At 37.1% G+C, this 22,096-nt stretch overlaps 1 protein-coding gene across 1 annotated transcript; it reads left to right on the forward strand.

The window, feature by feature from the left end:
• The first annotated feature begins 2,763 nt into the window (after positions 1 to 2,763).
• LOC140851940 (filament-like plant protein 7) lies at positions 2,764 to 21,555 on the forward strand. The gene is given in 7 exon segments (XM_073244282.1): positions 2,764 to 3,177; positions 4,961 to 5,074; positions 10,347 to 10,479; positions 10,606 to 13,020; positions 13,023 to 13,110; positions 13,703 to 13,763; positions 20,742 to 21,555. Coding segments are annotated over 6 exon segments (3,339 nt in total). The 5' UTR covers positions 2,764 to 3,177; positions 4,961 to 4,978; the 3' UTR covers positions 21,288 to 21,555.
• Positions 21,556 to 22,096: the final 541 nt, after the last annotated feature.

The raw sequence follows: 22,096 nt of genomic DNA on the forward strand, positions 1-22,096 counted from the left end.
AAACAATATTTACTTGCCATCGTTATTATCTTCATCATCCAAAAATAAGAAAATCATTTTCAAAGTTATCCTTCAACATGATCTCATCACAAAAAAGATCATTTAAAAGGGTAAAGAGTGTACATACTTTTTTTGTCTATAGTTGCCAAAATATTGTAAGGCAGCAATGCAAAAGTTTATTGTTTCACATATAAATAGAAGATGAGTAGGGAGTTTTTTTTCTCTCTCTTCTATGCTATATCCTTGCCTTACCATTGTATATACTTTAGTTGAATGCCTCTGCAATGTAAAACTGAGCGAAGCTTTAACCTCCTTCGCGTCTATCTCTTCACTGTCGCTCCTATTGCAAAGGTTATGACATGGTTTTCGATCCTCTCAATGTGCCACAAGGTTTTTGAATCATTCATTTTGTGAATTTTTAGGAGATGCTTGATTGGAGGGAGTGAGGGTCCAGAATCGGAATGAGAATATATGACTCCCATTTCAATCGTTTGGTTGGAAGGAGTTTCATTCTGATTTCGATTTCAAATTGGAATGGAAATGATCCAATCTAAATAGAACTCAATCCTTATTCTCTTTTATGGATTCAAATTTCTATTTCGATTTCGATTCCGATCACGAACCAAATATTTTGAAAAATTTGAAAATTTCAATTTTAATTCCAAATCATTTTAATTTCAATCACGAATCAAGCATCTCCTTAGACCTTTAACGATGTAAAATACTTACAGTGCAGAGCCTTATTGGATTGATTTATGTTGCGCTTGGTTCAGAGGACGGACCAAAGGACGGACCAAGGGACCCTTCCTGGGTAGCCTGCATGTCTCGACTCAGAAAAGAACTGTGCAACCTGCTTGTCTTGACTCTGAAAAGAACTAGTGCTACGTGATCACGTTGGAGGAGGTAGTGATGATTGTGATTCTACCCAATAAATGTTTTGTTTTGTTTTTTTTTTTTGGCATAACACCCGATAAATGTTGTTTAAAGCTTATATTCAGCACTCTTGTTTCTCTCCTTGCAGTAAGAGAAAAGAACTAATGGAAATGTAGTCATCGAAAAGGAAGTTTATATATATAGACCACCCCAACTTGTCTATTGTGAGAGAGGACCGCGATGAAACCGACCAGTAATAAGCATGCAATTCTGAGTTCGGTGTCCAGTCAACTTCTCTACCCCACCAAGTTTGGGTGGGCGCGTTGGGGCTGGGTATCGATCCCCAAAAGTGCGGTGGAGGACACCACCCACCAATTAGCGTGCGGGCGCAAGGGTCTTTCCTTGTGCCCACCTGGGGGTCATATTTCAAGCTTAAGTGTGAAGCAAAGTGGACTCAAATTAAAGTATGAGGCATTCGATATACGATAACCTATCTAAGATAAAAAATGATATAAATAAAAATATTTAAATTATTATATTTAATTATATATTAGTTATATGACAGTGATTTCAAATCATCTTCATTTTTTAAATCACCGTCCAACGTAGTGATAGAAAATTTATTTAATGGATATCCAATAGCACTCTATCACCTGATCTTATATTAAAATTATATTAAAATAAATTAATCAAAATATTTGAAAAAAAAATTTATTAGATATTTTTCTAAAATTTTTTCTGTTCCACAATCCTCACTTCCAAAATTTTATTGAGAAAATAACTTGAAGCGGTGATTTCATGTCCTCAATGTATAAGATATATCAAAAATATTTTTGATATTATATGGTTAGTGATCTTGCATTCCCATAGCATGTCTAACAAGTTAGTTATATATATTTAAAAATCTTTAATTATGCACCATGGCTAACCAAACATTATGATTTTAGATCACTATGGTGATAAATCATCTCAAGATTTAGATCATCAATGATCCTAGATAACTATGATGATTTTAATTGAATCATCAAATGCTGTTATAAGAGGATCAATAATCTCTTCTTTCAAGAGAATGCTGATCCTGTACCTCAAAAATTATTGATTGGATTAGGTTTACTAACTTAGCGGCATACCAGTCTAAAAACTAATAACCGGCTCGGTGACGGATCGACCCATTTAAAATTTCATCTTGTACCTACAAAATAAAAGAGGTTATTGGCGTGCACCATATGGCTATGCACGTAGTCGATAACGACAATCGATTCTAATGTGCCCCATTCATGAAACATGCATCTCAATGTATCATTATAATCAATGGCTATGATTGGCTAGTTGTACGGCCTGATCCATGCACTTCAGGCGATGATTTCTTGCAGAAGGATGACCTATCACCTTTTGCGCCGGTCCGCACCACGGAGCCATTAATTAGAAGCGCGTTTCGCTTCCACTGCAAATTTCCTAAGGATGATATGCATCTGCTGGCGATTCCATCCACTCTGTCATGTACAAACGGAGAAATTATTTCCTGGACCACGCCTAGGTGGACCAGCGCAAATCTCGGAGCACATGCACGGTGGATAACGCCCAATCGGGAATTCGTGAAATACAAGGGTTGATGTGGCGTGTTATTCACAGTTGGATTTGGGTGGTCTACCCGAACGTGGTCCAGGCAGTAATTTCACGTATAAACGATGTAATAGCCTGCTTCGTTGGGCCATAGTCCGAGGGCGAGTACCAAACAGCTGCCACTTTGACCGCGCGCACGTTCGCGCCTCACCCCCTTCCCTCGTGCCAGCTTCACCGCCGACACTTCTGCTCTACTCTTGCGCGTTCTCTCTCTCTTTTTTTCTTTTTTTTTTTTCTTTTTTTTCCTCCATCCGCAAAAGCTCTCACGGCCGCAGCTTTATTGATAAACCTTTTAACCCCACCACAACGCACGACGGCATAAGTCCGCCCCTCCTTTTCTGCTACTTTACCCCCACACCACTCCAACACGCGCATACCAGGAAAGAGAAAGAACAGAGAAGAGACACAGGCAGATACATACGGGAGGGAGGGGAGCACCTTGGTTCTCAGTCCATCCATTCCCCATCTCGCTCCGGGAACGAGTAGGAAGGGGAAACTAAAGGAAAAATAAAATAAAAAAGAAGGACAAGGAGAAGAAGCTGGATGTTTAATTCATTGATTGGTACGATGCTACGACGAGAATTTCCGTCGGGTTTGGGGGTTGGTGGATGAGCCTGAGCCGGAGCCGGCGCCGGCGGTGAGCCGAGTGGAGTCCTGTTAAACAGGCCCATCCACCAGTGAGTGAGTTCCTCCTACGCCCTCCATTGTTTCCATGCTATGCATTTTGTTCCTTCCTTTCCACCTTTTTGTTTGCTAGTTCCTTGTAATTAGCAGCATGTGTTCTGGTGTCCGATTCCCACACCATACGTTTGGAGGGAGGATAAAGTCTGCCAGTAGAGTCAACGCACTCTCGATTGCTCGTTGGATTTCAACTTTCAAGAGAAATAAAAAATGGTCTTGGAACTCATGAGATCGATTTTTGTGGTTTTTCTTTTCTTTTCTTTTCTTTTTCCTCTCTTATTTTAGTTTGAGCAATTTAATCCAACGGACTCAACCAAAAAAACTAATTGAATGGCATCTCAATTGGGAAAGTTACGATCTTGGTGGGGAGCAGAGAGCCATTGAACCTGTCGATAAGTGTTCAGAAGAAGATTTTGAAGTGGGATGTGCAGGTATTAGTTCATGTTTGGCTGACTTGTCTAACTTTCCCTTAAAAATTAAACTTCAAAAAAAAAAAAAAAAAAAAGGGAAGAAGAAGAAAGCCAACTGGTCATACCAACAAACATCATAGACAGGGCCTGGAGATGGCTGATTCGGGGGGAAAAAAAAATTATTGCAGCAAAACTGTCCCTGGTTTTACAGATGCAAACGCACACACAAGACTTCATGTTCTCACCCGACTCTTATGCAATGGCTTGTTTTTGACGTTCTTACTTTCTGGACACGATCATTTTTGTATGAACCCAAAATTTTTTCAAGTCTTCTAAAAGTTTGTTGATTGGTAAATGATCCATGGACTCAATTAGGATACAGTTTGCCAGTTTGCAAAAGGTCACATGTTATCTCTCTGCCGTCCTGCCATCAGACTACCCAGCATGACACCTGATCAATTTTTCAGACTCTGAGTTTTTCTAACAAGGACTAACTTTACAGCAGCTTATACATGTATTTGTAGGACATGGCATTAGCTTGAAAAGAGTGAGGAGGCTGTAAAGTCTTACAACAGTGGTTTTGACTTTTGAGGTTCGAAGGCCATTAGGTGACAAACTATGACTCAGAAGCACAGCATCTGTCACATCCAAACATGAAAGCTCGAAAACAAGGACACAAGTTACAACAGTTACCGATCATAGTACAAAAAAAAGAGTTCTGGCTCTTTCCACATTGCCAAACGAAGTTCTTATCATATGTCCAACTCTAGCAGTTTTTTATAGATTATTAATGATTGGGTTGCCACAATATTGGCAATTGTTTGGTAGGGACATTCATACCCAGTCAAGTTGCCATGTAGAACTCGACTTGGAGATTATGATCATGGTGGAGATTGGATGAATTCTGAACCAACCCAATGCCTAGCATCATCTTCCATCTTAAAAGGAAGAGGTCAAGAAAACAATTCACCACTTTGATGACATATAACTTGAAGATGGATTATGTAGATAATTGCCTTGGCACAATGAATGCACCATGCGAGACTGATCAAATGTATCCTGGCAACATTGGCCATAGCCGTTCACATAATGCATGAGTATATTACAAGTAGGTTCATGATTTATGAATGCATATCATAGCTCTACGCCACATGTGGTTGATGACTTTAAATTCTGTGCTGCCTTTTTTTTTTTTTTCTTTTTTCGTGGAAGGTTTTGGTGAGCTTTCCCCATAATTTAAATTTCCTAGTCTATTCAGTTATATTGACTTGTAACCCAATTCTGGAGTTCTGATGCTTTATCAATCGCTCCTAACTACAAAAAACAATTTCATTTTTTTAGTTGTAAATTTTTCTGTTTTTGAATTTTGTTAGATAGACTTAGCTAGAAGCATGGAACACAAGACATGGCTTTGGAGAAGGAAGTCTTTGGAAAAGACCATCACAACGAATGGGAAATCTGATCTCTTGATGAAAAATCAGCAAGAGGTAATCTATTATTTTTTTTTAAAAAAAAAAAATGGCAATCTGCAAGCTGATTTTCCCATTACAAACATTAATTTTCTTCTAGCAGTCACAACCACTGGTTTGCATATTTCATAACCATTAAAATGGAAATAAAGCTTAATATTCCCATAATTTGTATGATGAAATACTCCAAATTTTTCAATGGACACATTAAACAACAATAAATAAAGAACTAAAGATGTCTAGGTTGCTTTATGATCCTAGAATTTTAATGACAATTTAAGAATATATTTAATCATTTAAACATGTCTATCTCCTGGTATAAAGATGTTAAAATTAAGCCCATCTTAAATGGCATTAATTAGTGTGGAATGTTTGATATGGCAATTGCTATCTTTGTATATATTTGCTTATCTTTTTTGTAACAATGCATGCCAAGGTGTTGACACAGTTCAGCATGGTACCACATCCTGTGCCAACTTGTAATTACAATGAGCACAATATGCAATACATTAATTCTTGCTTTTGGTGTTTTGACCCTTCATTCTATTTTTGAGGTGTGAAAATACTAGAAGGCACAAATCAGAGAAGCTAATTTTGAGGAAAGAAGGCCATTATTATCCTCTAATACTCTTTGTAAGGATTTTTCAGCTTCATAAATGTCATGGTAGAGAAGGCGCATTGACATAATATGCAAATGAGAAAACCGCCATAAAACTCACCCCTTTGCTTGTTTATTTTCTTGAAAAGAACACAAGTAATGCCTTTGTGTCTTCTGAAAGCAATATGTTTGTTCTTCTCATCCCCACGGTCTCTAAACTCTCAACTACATTCCATGACAATATCTTCATTGAATAATGATCATTTTCCATTTCTTCTTCCTAGTCCTTTGCTTTAATAGCATCTGTAAGCTTATGTGACCTACAGAATTGAAAATTCTTTTTGCTAAAGTTTTAGGATCCTTCATGACCAATAGGTACACTTTGATGGCCAAATCCTTATTATCCAACATTTCACGGTGCAGTTTTACTTTAGTCTTTAGCTCCAAAATGTCAAGATAATCAAAGATTTCCATCCTGGTCTATCCAGACGGATACTGTACTGGACCAGAGAAAAACCAGGTCGTAGTTGCATTAAGGACGCTAGATCTCTCAAGATGGACCAGGATGGTTGCATCTCAATACCTTGGATGGCTTGGCATCCCCAGACACTAATTTAATTATTTATTTGATCGATCCAGGACCCCCCTGATATCATACTGATTTAGCCTCATAGTGGGACGGGCTCTTGTACCAGGACTTAACCCTTGGTCTCGATACTTGTAAACTTAACCCAACATTTTGCCAGAATCAAGGTTGGCTTCATCAATGATAGCCACCGACAAAGTATTCATAGAAAACACAGACCTAAGCAACTGGAGCTCATGACTGCAATAAGGAATGAGACTTGAACATAAGATGCTTGATTTTTTTTATTTTTATTTTTATTTTTTTGTGCTGTGTCTAAACTAGTTTTGGTTTTGGAAATTTTTCAATATTCATACTCACTTTCAAGTTTGGCAGTCTATCTAAGAAGCAAAACACAATATGAAATATTAGCAAATTTGGAATGAAATTGAGAAAATAAAAATGAAGCAATCAAAGAAGACAAATAATACATCTTTTTTAAGTTTATCATATTCTTTGGGACCTCTGGGTCATGATCTCAGTGTTTAACTGAAACAATAAAAAGTAGTCTTGCAGAATAAAAAAAATAAAACATGTTTTAAAATTTAAATCATGTTTTACATCATTTCAATGTAATTTTGCTTTATAGTTTAATGGCAATCTAATACGTAATAATCTTTGAGATTTCAACTCTAGGATAACCAAACTTTTATTAAATAAGTTATTATTTAGAATGGATATCAAATGCTTTCGTATCCTAACCTGAAACTTCCAAGTTTTAGCTTGGGAAAGTGCTTTTTTTAAATTTAAGAATTAAATAAATGATAAAAATTGGCTCAACTGTACATACTTATGGTAAATTCGTTTCCATTAGTTAGTTTTGGTTTAAACTCTATAACTGACCTTGTCTTCAATTTGGTTATGGCTAATATTGAAAAACTTTTAATTGAAAAAAATTTTGGTTGAACTTCAACTATGCTTGGAGTCTAATGGGATAAATAGTAGGGAACATAAGACAAGCATTAGAATGGGGGAAAGAAGAAATGCAAGTAAGTGCCCTCAAAAGAAAGGTGCTAAAATATTGATCAGCAAGGTTAAAAACATTATTTCTATCTACGTGGGCCAAGCCATTATTCCTATCTACAGGGACCAAGTGTTAAGATTTTGACTTATTCATCTCATCTTAAACCACATAAACATATAACAAAATCAGATAAAGGGCAGATAAATGCATTGCTCACATTGGTTCCTACTTCCTAGCATAAATTGTTTCTTAACGATATCTATAAATTATTAATGCGATAAAAATTAATAGTGGGCCAGCCAAATTGAAGACCCACACCACTGATTTTAGTCTCCACCAATAAACATGCCAATAAATATTAAATAGTACATTTTGGAGACCTCTAACCTACATGCCAAGTGGGTACAAGAATGAATGTTCCCAATTGTGCTAATGTGCTGAAATTATATGAAAGGGAGTATAAATGGAAAATCCACCTTATTGATCATGATCTACTATCTTAAAACATGTGTAGATTTGAGTTCAACAGATTTTGATGAGTAGATTATAGAAAATATGGTATTATATTTTCAAAATCATTCATTTCTTCTTACCCACTTAATATTAACCTAAGAACTACCAAAACACATGAGCTTTACTTTCTAAGCATTTTTTATGGTGTAGATCTTGTTCTATGATTTGGACCTTCAAGTTGGATGGGTTCATCATTGGTTTTGAATAATCAATTATAGTTCAACTCTAATTACAATTCTCCATATTAAAAATCTGCAAATTTCAAAGAATATTGTAGAAGAATGAAAACAAGACTTATGAAAGAGAGGTGCACCCAGAAAATGGCAAATACGTATACTTGAAGAAAGAGACATTGCACTTCATGAAAGCACTTATGTGAACTATGACGACTGGGATCAGGCTTCGACTTGCTGACTTTAGACAAACAACCTATGTAAATGGAAGAGCCAAATGAGGAGACTAGTGGGTGATGGAGAGAGAGTAATTTTGATAGAGGGAGGGGCCTAGGGGAACTAAGTTGAGTATCTTTGTTAAAACTGTAATGGAGAGACAAGCTTAAAATCTCTAGATTTAAAATGACTTAGCAGGAATACTCTTTCACATTTGGAATAGTTTTGTTACTTTTTGATATGACACTGTCTCTAAAGAAAGGACCCAAAGCAAAGGCAATGGGAATAGTATTTAGCCTAATTTAGCAACTAGTTTAGTCATGACTAAGGTAAAATGTCTTCCACTTCTCTCACTCATATCAATATCTTGTTAGACTAGAGACTATACAAATTTTAATGTATGTAAATCGATTATAAGTGTGATGGTTGAAATGATCATGATTATCCACTTGTCACCCATATGAGAGGCCATATATGGGTAGTTTATTGTTGGTTGTCTAAAGGAAATTATTTAGACAAGATACATGGAGGAAGCCAATGGCAACCACCACCTATGGGAAGTTATTGTTGGAAATAACTTCCTCTTTCATGATGCAAGTAGAAAGGAGACATGATTTTCCTCTCTCACACTTCCTACCGTACTACGTATGGTTATGGAATAGGGCTATCTTAGCCATGTATCTTAGGATCAGGATTTACCCTCTAGAGTTTTTCTTGATATTTTCAAAGTCATTTTGTTGGTGTTTGTTGATTATTTTGTACTCTTCCACTTATCTTGTATTTTTATTATCTTACAATTTGTGATTCCTACAATTTGTTCTCATATTATTATTTTAATGGTTATTGTTATATGTATAATGATTATTGTTATGAAAATGACTATTGCTGTGATGCATCTGTTGAAGTTAGAGAGATTGTAGAAAGACAGCATGCTGATCTTCAAGCATGGAATGATCTTCAATGTTAGCAGGAAGAAAAACAACACCATCTCGTGCATGCATTTATTGATGTTCTACAATGATGCATTTGTGATGTTGTAAATCAATATTTAGATAGAATTTCAAATGCTAAGACTTATTGCTAAGAAGGATAAAAGAACCCACTTACCTGTGTCATCAATCATGGCATTCTCAACATCGACAAAAACAAAAAGTTTCCTATTGGGAAACAGAATGTCAAAAGTGATGGAAAAGTGGGTCTAGTACTTGTGAGAGTAATGATTGATGTCTCATTCAAACTGGAATATATCTTCAAAACCTTAGTAGTCAGATGGGTTGGAAAGCAGGAAATGGAATTAAGTGGAACGGAGGCCATGATTAGAATGCATGGCAGCATAAAGAAAGAGATTTTACCAAATTTTGTGGGGGCCTGCCCCCTCCTTACCATGGTGCAGCTAGCAGATAATTTCTTGGGAGCCTAAAACCAAGTCCACCATTTGTTTCCGTGAAGTATCAATGGAAGAAATCTTTGTCATATGAGATGCAGAGGAAAAAAGATTTTCAGCAAGCCAACCATCAAAAAACAGTATCAGTGGGAAAGCAAAAAAGTGGGGGATGATAGAACTTGGAACCTACCCATAATTTGGAGACTCCTTCATCATCACCATTTAATGGGGAAAATGCTATCCTCCGGTATCTAAAATTCTGGAGCACTATCTGCACCTTTAGTGTACAGAAAGTATCATATATGATTGTTTTGAACTTAATATTGGAAGTTTAAAGTTTTAAGAGTAAAAGGAGAGGATTCTTTTAGAATAGAAAATTCAGCTAGGAGACTTGGAAATTTTTGTAAAGAGATTTTATGGGTCCAAATTTAGGAGGATACCTCTTCTGATCTTTAAGAATATATGGTGTTTGGCCACATAACAGTATGCTAAGGTGACTCTTGCTCTTTATTTGTCTAGCAGGTAAAGCCTAAACTTAATGTGTTGACATGTACCCATTTATGCTAGTTCTTAATATTAATGATCATAAGAGAAAAATAATTGTTCTTTCAAATTGAAGAGCCTAAACTATAGTGAATTCCTTTCTATTCTATATTGCACTGTTAACATTTTAAACTCAATTGTTCTTATGTCTCTTGCCTTAAAGAACAATGAAACTAAGTTTATCAGATCTATGCGGTTTCGTTTCAAATTAAATGAAAAAAATTCCATTCTTTGTGATATGAATTATTGTGAAGGTTTGCATGATTCTATACAGAAAGCAAAAGCTCTGGAACTGGAGAGATCCTTAGAGGATTTAAATGGGCAACTATCTTCTGCTCGCACTGAGTCCAATGCTAAAGATGATCTCATTGCAAAGCAAGCAAAGGTGGCTGAGGAAGCCATTGCAGGTATTCATTTTCTCCCCCATGCTTATGACTTCCCTGCCAATTTTTCCATACTTGCTAGACCACATCTTTTGATATACTTTCAAAACCTATTTTACTCATAAATTTTACTTATGGTTCATTTATTAGGTTGGGAGAAGGCAAGAGTGGAAGCGGCATCTTTCAAGCAACAGCTGGCCGATGCTTTACTTCAGAAAGCAACTGCTGAAGAAAGAATACTTGACATAGATTCAGCTTTAAAGGAATGTATGCAGCAGCTACATATGGCTAAGGAAGAACATCATCAAAGTGCTAATGATTGTGCTATGAAGATATCAAGAGAACAAGAGAAGGTACGAGCTTTAGAAGAGAGGTTGGCTGAGATGAATAAGAGGCTTGTGAAATTAGGTGTTGAGAGCAGCAATCTGAGTCAGATTCTTGAGGTCAAAGAGAAGTTGATTGAAGAATCAAATAATTTGAGATCCCAATTAGAAGGAAACTTTACTGCAGCGATGGCGAAGCTTGATACCTCTGAAAAAAACAATGCTTCCCTCAAGTACGAAGTTTGCATGCTTCAGAAGGAACTTGAGATTCGAAATGAAGAGAGGGAATTTAGTCTCAAATCAGCTGATGCTGCCCACAAGCAACACCTTGAAAGCATAAAGAAGATAGCTAAGCTAGAATCAGAATGTCAGAGATTGCGTGTCATGGTTCGGAAGAGACTACCGGGCCCTGCTGCTTTGGCTAAAATGAGAAGTGAGGTCGAAATGCTTGGTAATAGTGCTCTAGAAACAAGGAGGAAAAAGGCAAATTCTGCAATAGAACCTTTCATGTCAAGGGATTTTATACCCGAAAACTGCTATGATGTATCCAATAAGAGCATCACTTCTCTTGTTGACAGATTGCATGCAATTGAAGATGAAAACAAAAATCTCAAAGAATCATTGATCAAGAAAGATAGGGAACTTCAATCCTCAAGGATCATGTTTGCACGTACAGCTTCCAAATTATCACAGGTTGAGAAACAACTTGAGGAATTATCATCAGGACAGGATTGCTTTGAACTAGCAAGGAGCATCCCTGTATTACATAACCTGCCTCATGCATCAAACTCCAAGGATGGTGGTAATGAAGATAATATTAGTTGTGCTGAATCGTGGGCTTCAGCTTTAATTTCAGAGCTGGAGCACTTCAAAAATGGAAAACCAATGACAACACCATCTTGTAGAAGTGCTGGAGTATCAGATCTAAGTTTGATGGATGATTTTATTCAGATGGAAAAATTGGCAATAGTTTGCATGGATAAACCTTGTGAAAGTTCAGATATTATATCAGGAGATAATAAATCACAGACAACCTCTAAAGAAATTGATTCAAGACTTGACATATCAGAAGCAATGGGCAAGGAGCTTGTCCCAATCAATAGACACTCTGATTTTTGTGACATAAATAGGGAAACTCAACTGACATGCATTTCAGTAGAAAAAAGTCCAAGTTGGCTTCAGGATATTTTGAGGGTGATTATCCAGAAGCATCATATAACAAAACGAAGTCTAGATGTTATTCTTGAAGAAGTTAGAGTTGCTCTGGGAAAGAGGGACCTTTCTGTTAGGGAAAAATGTTCAGATGTCTTATATCCCACTTGTACCATATCTCAGAATCCTCCACATACTTCACCAAATTCATCTGATGGAGCATTTGGTATGGGCACACTGGCTGGCGAGACAAAAAGCCAACTTTTTCGGACAAATTATAAGAAACCAGTATGTAAGCTAATTGAGCTTGTTGAGGGAATCATAGAGAGATCCATGAAAATTAGCAATGCCCAACATGCATTATCTGGAAATAGTGGAGGTGCTTATTCACGACATAGATCTGCATCATTAAATGGGTATATTGCTCGTGCATTTCTATGGAAAAGTTCTGAACTTGCATCTGTTCTACAACATTTTGTCATTGTCTGTAATGATATGTTGCATGGCAAGGCGGACCTTGAAAAATTTGTTGCTGAAGTAACTTCGACATTGGACTGGGTAATTGACCACTGTTTTTCCCTTCAAGATGTATCAAATATGAAAGAAACTATCAAGAAGCATTTTGATGGTGATGAATCACCTAGCGACGATGAATTTGAAGCTGTACTTAATAGCCAAGGTACAGAAAGAGATAAAGCAGATGTACATGGAGATCTCAAGATTGAAAAAGAGAGGTCAATGCCCTTTGTATCTGCATCAGATGACTTATATATTTTGTCTCAAATGCAAGATATTGAGACTAAACTCAAGGATGAAAATGAGAGACTGAGGCTTGAGATTATAAATATGGAATCTAGAAAGAAAGATTTGGAGGAGAAACTCAAAACAACCAGTGCTAGAAATGAGGTCTTGATCACTAGACTTCATGAATCAGAAGAAAACATTTCCCATTTGGAAGTGGAACTAGCTAAACTGAAAGAGTCAAAGGGATTGATTAAAGGCCAGATTCAAAATCAGATGTTAATAGATGAAGATCTTGACACACAGCTTAGAGTTGCTAAAGTTGAATTGAATGAGGCTCCACAAAAGTTCCATCCCTCGGAGTTGAACGGGAGGACAAAAGTCATCACTGTGAAAAATTAGAGGCAACATGTCTTGAACTACAGCTTCGTTTAGAAAGGTAATGAACTGATCTGTTTTCTACTTTCCTAGAGCCAAGGTTTTAAATTCTATGGGATGGGGGTGTCTCGATTTCTCCATGGAACGGGATGCCTTGCTGTCCCGCCCTATCCCGGCGGCGGTCTCAGTTATATATCTCAATAGATATTCTTGGTCTCTTTTCCCTTCTTTCCTTTCTTTTTTTTTCTTTCTTTTTCTTTTTTCTTTTCTTCCTTTTTTCTTTTTCTTCTTTCTTTTCTTTTCTTCTACCTTCCTTTCTTTCCTTTATTTTTTTCTTTTTTTCCTTATTCTTTCCCTTTCTTTTTTTACTTCTTCTTCTTTCCTTTTCCTTTTTTTTCTTTCTTTCTTTTCTTTTCCCTTCCTTTCTTTTTTTCATTCAACTTCTTCTTTCCTTTTCTTCATATTTCCTTCTTTTTTTCTTTCTTCTTTGTTCTTCTCTTTACATGGATGGATTTTGGAGTCCCGACCCTATCGCGGTTCTGTTTTTTCATAAGAATGAGATGAGACAGCTGGAATGCCACTCATCTGGGAATTAAAACCTTGCCTAGAGCATAAGCAAATATTATTTTCTAATCTACCTATATGTATCACAGTGTGGCTGCTAAGGGAACTCCAAAATATGTTGTGGGCAGCGAAGAAAAGCAAGTCAGAACAGTAAGTTTTCTTATTTCATTTGACTGGTTTAATATAAAATTCGACATAAGCACACAGAAGCATACTCACAAGCTTTGATTACTTTTTGAACATCTTGCCATTAAGCAAATAACGGACATCAATAGTAAATTAAAATTAGTTAATGAATTAATTAAGTAGCATCACTTAATGAGATTTGAATGATCGAGTCCATTTTATATGGTACTATAGGTTATCAGTACCCAACTGGTACTGCTGGGACAATTTTGTAAATGAATCTATTATGCAGCCAGTTGCTACATTAGGGCAAGACTTGGAAGCATGTGCAGCCTGGTTCTTATGCTAGCTGATTAACCCCTTATTCTTCTTGTCCACTTCAATTTTTGTTTTCTTTTTACTCTTTTTTTTCTCTTCATTCTCTCTAGATCTCTTTAAATCTTCCCTAACATACTTTACACTTTATTTAATGCTTCTCCATTGGTATATTTGCATTCCTTTGACGTGATCTTATTGCTGCAGATTTTCTATACGATAGACACATAGATAACCAGCTATTGTTGTTAAGTCCTATAAATTCCATTCCTTTAGACCTAGACTTTCTACATCGAATTGATGCATTCAATGTTTGTCATCTCAACATTGGGTCTCATACTAGTACCATCTTATTACAATGTTGGTATGTGGTACGGTATGAGATAGTGAGGCACATTGAGTGTCGGTACAATACAAGACTACATACTGGTTCAATATTCCTTGTATGGTACAGTACCAACTGATATGGTAAATCTTGGATGCAGTAATAAATTTGTAAGGCTTGATAGCAAAACTAACTTCTTTTGCTCTTCTTTTTTTTTTCTCCAAAAAAAAAATGAAAGCAAGTTTAGAAAATTTACACAATATTCTCTTTTTACAACTTAATGAATGCAAAGTGCTAGACAACTATGTGAATTGCCCTTCAGAGGAACTAAGCTAGATTTAGATTTCTTTACCAATTTAGTTGCAACTAGTTTGCATTTGATTATAGGAATAGAAGGTTCAAAGTTTTGTGCTCAGAATGATGCTTATCATGGAGTCCTATAATGTTTTATGATAAGGTGCAACTTACGATCATGGATGTTGGGGTCCCATAATGCTTTATGATAACCTGCAATTTACAGTCATGGATGCTTGTTATGTGTCATCATAGCCTTAGCATCTCCTTTCTAATTCATTATCAATAAAACATTTAGTTGAGGATTTGTTAATCAAGACCTCTTTTTACTATCATATTGGCAAAAACGAAAAAAAGTAACTTGTGGAGATTGTAAAGTTACAGGAGTAAGTCAACACATCAAAGGAGGAAGAACATGGACTGGTTGACTAACCCCTAAAAGTATTGGATTGGCAAGTCTCATTAATTAGTTAAGACGATGATGAGCAACTCTTTTCTAGGAGGATTATCAAACTTAATGTAGACCATTTTGGTTATTAGGGAATGGATTGGATAGGGTCTAAGAGCGAGATCCACTATATTAGGAAGTCAAATCACACATCAAACTTCTAAAGGCTCTAACTTGCCCATATGATATTGAGATGCTCTTTTTTAAAATTAGATAACTTTTTAAGCTCTATGACATGGCGCCATCATGTCAATGGCGTGGCATATTTTGCAATTAAGGCAAGATTTTTTAGTTTAAGTCTCAAAACAAGCTAGCTAAAGCAAAAGTTTTTTCAAGAAAGACTTTAACGAGATGTCTCTTAGTCTTAAAAAAATTAGGTGATGCGGTTGAAAGCAAGGTTGATGTAGAAGTTAAGATCTACCTCATATAGGATTTTAGTTTTTTCGTAATTATTTTTACCAGTCATGTCTATTTTGAAAAAGCTGTAACCTAAAGAAATCTTATCTAAATTATGCAAGTATGAACCTCACTAGGGAAATAGATACTTCATAACTCAGTTTTATTATTCATTAATGGAAAAAAGGTGGCTAAGATCCTATTTTTGCTATTTTTTTAGTTTTTCTATTAAGAGTTTTTAGTTGAGTGAATTGAAGGAATTTCCTCCTTTCTCCTCATGGATCAAGTTGGTATATAGCTTTGGTGTTCTCCATTTGTAGGGCTTTAGTTTATGGTCCAAATGTGCGAGTATGAGAGAACTAATATTGGTGTTCAAAGTTCATCGAGGACAAAGGTGAATAAGGCTACTATTTTTATCTTTATAGATGATGAGATGAAGAAAGCCTTGTACAACTAGAGAAGGAGATTGTCTAACTCATTGAGCTTGTATCTTGACAAGTGACATTTTTCACTCAAGCAACACCAACTCCTATGCGAAGCTATCTATAACATCTAGAGGTTGGGATTTACCATCCAATGGGGAAGATGAGCAATATACACTCAAAATCCCACTCTTTAACCTTGCAAAGTCAAAGCCCAAAACAAGATCCCTATGTATGATGGAGCTATCAGCATAGAGAAGCTAGTAATTGATTGGACCAATTAGAGATCTATTTCACTGTCTTTATATACATTAGTGTTTGGAAGATAACTTTTGCTCATCTCAAGCTCCCTAGCCATGCCCTGATTTTATTGATTTCGTACATGAGAAATAATGATATCTCTAATCTAACATGGAGTAAATTCAAAAGTCTCATCAAGAAATAATTATACCCAATTAACCATGAGAAAGATCGATTGATCAAGTGGCAGTATTTATTGCAACAGTATGACTAATCTGTCCATAACTATACCACTAAGTTCCACAAGCAACCTATCTCATTTGGAATCTTTGATGATTATGAAGTCTTAATGAAGTATGCTGGAGCTCTTCATGGGAGTATGCAGAAGGAGCTGAAACTCTTCAAAGTTGAAAACATCGATTAAGCTAGCATGAAGATGATGAGGATCAAGGAGAAAAATTGGTCCAAGGAAGACAGCAAGCGTGATAAGTTTAAGAAAGATGGTGGAAAACTCAATTTGAAAAGAGGACAAGAAGAAGGAAACTAGGATGACTTAGAAAATTATCGTAGCCATGAGATCAATGGACATAGCGAGAAGAAGTGTTCAAAGCAAATTTACAGGTTTCTCGAGAGTATTAGAAAGTTGCATCAAGAGTTCGAGAGACAGCTGCATAAATCATACCTGTTGTTGTGAAACTCCGGTGAGGTCAGTAGATGACTGAGCCGGAAATATGAAGAAGAGCAAGGTATCTAGTAGGAGACCGAAGTAGATGGCTCCTTCAACCTTCAACCAAAATTTCACTTGTCGGAGTTTGTCCGATGGGGGATCCTCCTATGTTTAAGTTAGTTGGAGTTTAGGAAGTAGCCGAAAGAAAGAGAAAATAATGAGAGAGAATTTCTATGCTCAAAAAGACCTACTTGAGGGCCCTCTCTGCCCCTCTTTATGTAGAGGAGGGAAACACAAGCCATTACCCGGATATTAGGGGTGCTGTTAATACATTTATGGGCCAGAATCATGGGTAGTTACTCCACCCATATTGAGCCATTGTGGGCCGTTATTACCCCCATGATGCCAGATTTATAGCTTCACGATCACATACACAAAGGAAATGGCCTGGAAGGTTCTACTAGGACCGTTAAACTATATGCTATTGGTATATGTCTGAGCTCGAGTTTAGTAACAATCTGAGGAAGACAGAATATTTTCTACATGATCTGTAGAGTTAGGTCAGTACAATACCAATCGTATAAGGATTGGCATGACAAACATCATGTGAAGTATAACTTCCAAGAAAGGAAGCTAGTCTGGCTCATCTCAACAAAAAGAAAGATTGAAGGGTGAAGGAAAGAAATTAAAGCAACCCAATATGGCTGCTTCAAAATTTTGAAGAAGAAAGGGGAGAGTGCATTTTAGCTTGATTTGCCACCATGCATGGAGATGTACTTGATAATCAATGTTGAGAATCTGAAAATGTTTGAGCTTTCCATGTGAGATGAAGATCAAGGCTACGAATCAGTGCTGGCATTTATGGATGATCTATAGGTAGAGCTGGGAAGGCCACTGGACGAGAATTGTGTCCTCTACAGAAAGGCCACAAAAACAAAGCACTAGAGGATCGATTCCTTTTAGATTGGTTAGAAGATTCAGCTTGCAAAGCCAAGTACTTTAGTTATGGGACTAGGAATTGGATATTTCTCCATCTTCAATTTTGATTTAGCGGAGCTAAATCCCCAAAATAGGAACAGTCTTGATCCAGGAAGATCACCAAAGTTGATATGGCCCAACCTGGCCACTTCAAGGAGCACTAGACAAGGTCCAAAAGCAAAATCTATTATGTCGAGAAGCCAAATCTCATGCCAAACTTCCAAAGACTCTTACTATAAAATGTCTGATTAAGGTAGTCATTTTTTTAAAAAATCGAGTAACCTTTTTAGCTCTACAGCATGACACACCCCATAAGGGTGCAGCCTATCGAGTGATCGGGGTCAAATTTAATTGTTTGAGCCTTGAAATGGGCTGGTCGAAGCAAAGATTTTTTTTTTTGGAAAATAGTCTGCCTATCTCTTAATCCAAGAAAAATTACTTAGCATTGCTGAAGACAAAGTTGTTATAGAAGTCAAAATTTACCTTTTGTAGGATTTTAATTTTTTATGATTATTTTAATAGTCAGGTCTATTTTGGGAAAGCTGTAATCTTTTTTAACTAGAAAAATGCAATCCTAATTGTGCAACAGTGGACCTGCTTGGTATGAATAAAGACTTTGTATCTCAGTTATAATATTCAGAAATGAAAGAAAAAGGGATCTAGACTCTACTTTCGTGGTGTTTCTATTTTCTAAACTCTTTTAGGACATTTGAGTTGAGCATCTTGAAATAATTTCTTCTTTCTCCCTTATTGGATTAGACTCATTAGAAAGTGCTTTTTTCTTAAATAATTACATGAAACCAAATATCATTATTAATAGTGAGAGAACAAAGCTACTGCAGCAATGGAGGAGGAAGATCGACGTGATCAACTAGTCTTAGGAAGCCATGGGACAGAAAAATCTCATTCATCAACTAGCAGTAGGATGAGTAACTTGTTAAATAGTGATTAGCTTTATTACCGAGCAAAACCTCCATCAGTGGCTCATTAGTTCTCTTTGGACTTGAACCCCAACAAACTCCATGATGAACCATTGATCAAACCAAGGCGCTTTCTGCAAGAGGGTATGGGTCATCTCCTATTTGCTACTTAATTACACTCCTAGCTGCCAAATTTATCAAGCATTTCCAGATAAAGTAATCCTTGGGCTTCGCAGTTGCTGTCCAGATCTCCTTTCCCATCATATACTGTCTTGACCACAAGTAGACATGTTGCTGGGAGGATTTCAGGACTTCTGTGGTAAGGGAGCAATTCCAATTTCCTTTGAACTCTTAGCGCCCAATACCCCTGCTTTTGGTTCGAGCATGCTATGTTGGAGTTTGGACTGAATAGGGCCATAACGCTTTCATTGCGTTTGACACTCAAAAGTACTTGAAAAGAAGTCAGCTCATGAATTGTATTAGCCAGGAGGGGAAAACCAGAGACTAGGTCTGATGAAGACAGAAAGGAACAAAATTAATGAGTTATAGCTTCTAAAAGAAAAATGAAATCACTTTGCCCATTTTCCACAGGTGTCTCACATAAACTTGTATCAGTTTTTATGCGTCGATTGGAGTTCTTATTTGGTTTTCTTTTTGCTTTAATGGAAGGGCAATGATAGGCACCTAATATATATTGGACAATCAATTGTTTTAATAAGTACATCTTGAACTGTAAGAAAAGGAAGAAGAAAATGGCCTACATCACCAAAAAAAAATTCAGCTTTCCGGCTTAAAGCTTGATTAGGATATTTTCTGGGCTTTGCTAAACCCAAGTGAAGAAAGCTGGGGCAGTTAGCTTAATAAATTCAAATGGATCCTATGAGGCCAATAGTGGGTTAATATTGGCTTATAAACCAAATGGAACCAGGGCGTGCTTCATGGAGCCCAATTATTCAACTGGACATGCAGGGCTTAAGAAAAGTAAACATTGGTTCAGCCACACAAGGTCCAAATTTAAATTTTTTAACTCAAATCAATATAACATTAGGTCGTCATCCATTGGGTGAAATGAACAGGATCAGACCTTCCAAACCCAAAAAGAAAAAATTAAGTCATTTCTACCCCCAGAGCTGTCCAGATCCATTGAAAACTTGTGACCCCACAGATACACTCAGGCCACAGATTTCCCTCAACTGTTCATTTTGCAAACAAGAAAAACTACCTTCATCTATGTTCAGCTTCATATGTATGATTGCATTGTTCCAAATTGTTAAATCATGCTTCAATAACTTAGAAAAATCTCCCACTTTTTGTGTACCAAAAATCTCCCACTTTTTGTGTACCCCCCCTCCCCATCCTGCACCAATGAATGCATGTGCAACCTGTCCAGATGTGTTTCTTTGCAAGAAATGCTACAATTCGAACTTCCAAGTTCCTTTTCATAGGCGTGCAATCTATTCCTGCATCTGCATTGCTATTTATTCTCCTGCAAGATGATGCTCAGCTTCTGCAACAGGCTATTTGCTCTTGATTATTGAACACGAAACGCTGGATTCACTCTGAAACTTGTTCCAGGTTGGCGTCCCTGACTCCTGAGTATACCTCTTGCCATGAAACTTGGACAGTTTCCATATAAGTCAACAAAATCTGACCCAAACTAAGTACAAAATCTACCTGATTTTGTCCTTACAAAACTTGAACATAAATGATGGCATTGATGAGATTTCGTCATAAAGTTTCAACAGCATAAATGATTGTTCATTCTGATTATTTCAGTTATGACTTTTTTGATTGGACCAATTATGATCATGGCAGTTGTCATGGACTTTTTGTTTCTGCAAATACTTATTTTGAACCAGTCATAGCAATTCCTGGCATAGCACCATCTTCTTTCGTGGCACCAGTCAGATAGTACACATATTATTGCTTAGGTGTTCAGCATATAAATACAAAGAGGTTGCATAAATTGAGATTTGGAATGCCTACGTAACCTGCAGGATTGGGAAATTGCTGCAGCTTCAGAAAAACTTGCCGAGTGCCAGGAAACTATCCTAAACCTAGGGAAACAGTTGAAGGCCCTGGCGTCCCCAAGGGATGCTTCTCTTTTTGACAAGGTAATATCAACCCCTGCTGCTGCTGAGTCCGACCATCAATCTCAGTTACTTGATCAAATGCGAACCGAGGTTGACATGACATCTGAAGATTCCAGATCTCCTAAAACAAAGGAAATCATATGTACTGAACCACAATATCCACCAGCTGCAACTACCGAGAGCCCAAATACGGGTTTGCTGTGTGGGCAGAAGATCCACAAAGACCAGAGTACCAATAAAATAAAAGACATCATCCAACGTTCACCAGTGAAGTCACCAGAGAAGTTTTACAGTCTGGGTGGACCAAATAAGCATAAAGGTGTGGCTGACAAAGGAATGCTCGCAATGGTACCTAAGAAAAAACAAAGCGGAGTCAGTTTGCTCAGAAAACTTTTTTTGAAGAGGAAAACAGAGAGCAGCAAGAAGCTGGCCCTTCCCACTAGTTGTTAAACCCATCGGGCAATGTGATGTGAAAGGTAACAGAAAAAGCCTGCTGGGGAGTTATTTGGAGCAGTGTCATTAGTGTGTTTATGGCAAGTTTTTGTCGCTAATTTTCTGGCTTCTGTGATTGTGGTTAATTTGTCTGATTTGTGGAGACTTTCATGTGATGGAGTGTGTCCCTGTATGCAGTCTTCTTCTTCTTCTTCTTGGTTGTAAATCTGGCACCTCTTTGGTTTTCAGACAAGCTGATGTTAACGTAATTACTTCTTGGTGCTCACCTTGTGGGAGTAGGTGTCATTGGAAAAGAAATCCATGAACTTTCCAGGTTCTTGGAGGCAGTGAGCTGTGCTACCCCCGCTGCGAAGGAGGAACTTGCGGCGAAATGTCCGTCAGTTTCAGGCATTTGATGAACCATTTAAGGAGTGGAGTCCAACGTAATTGGTCTAGTTCTGATCCCTGAGTCTTCATGGGTCGCCAAGGAGGTTGGCAATGAGTTGGATGATCTTGCAATGCTGAGTGTTTGGACCTCAAAGTATCCATAAAGTGTATTCTGAGCAGTTCATGAGGGGTGCGTTTGTTATGGTCAACCTTGTTGCTAGAGTTTACGGGACAAATTTACTACCACGTTACAAGAACCCTCTCATTTTGTTAACATATGGCTATGGTATCATACTTAAAAGTTTTGTCACGTCCTCGACCCACAATTGTGAATCGAGGATCATGGCAACCGTCGCATACTTATGAAAAACTCTCTCCATAAGCATGCAAGGCATCTCATCACGATATCAATGCATCCAGCGAAATAAATTCAAATAATT

The sequence above is a fragment of the Elaeis guineensis genome, chromosome 10 (assembly GCF_000442705.2).
Source record: "Elaeis guineensis isolate ETL-2024a chromosome 10, EG11, whole genome shotgun sequence".
NCBI classification, from domain to species: Eukaryota; Viridiplantae; Streptophyta; class Magnoliopsida; order Arecales; family Arecaceae; genus Elaeis; species Elaeis guineensis.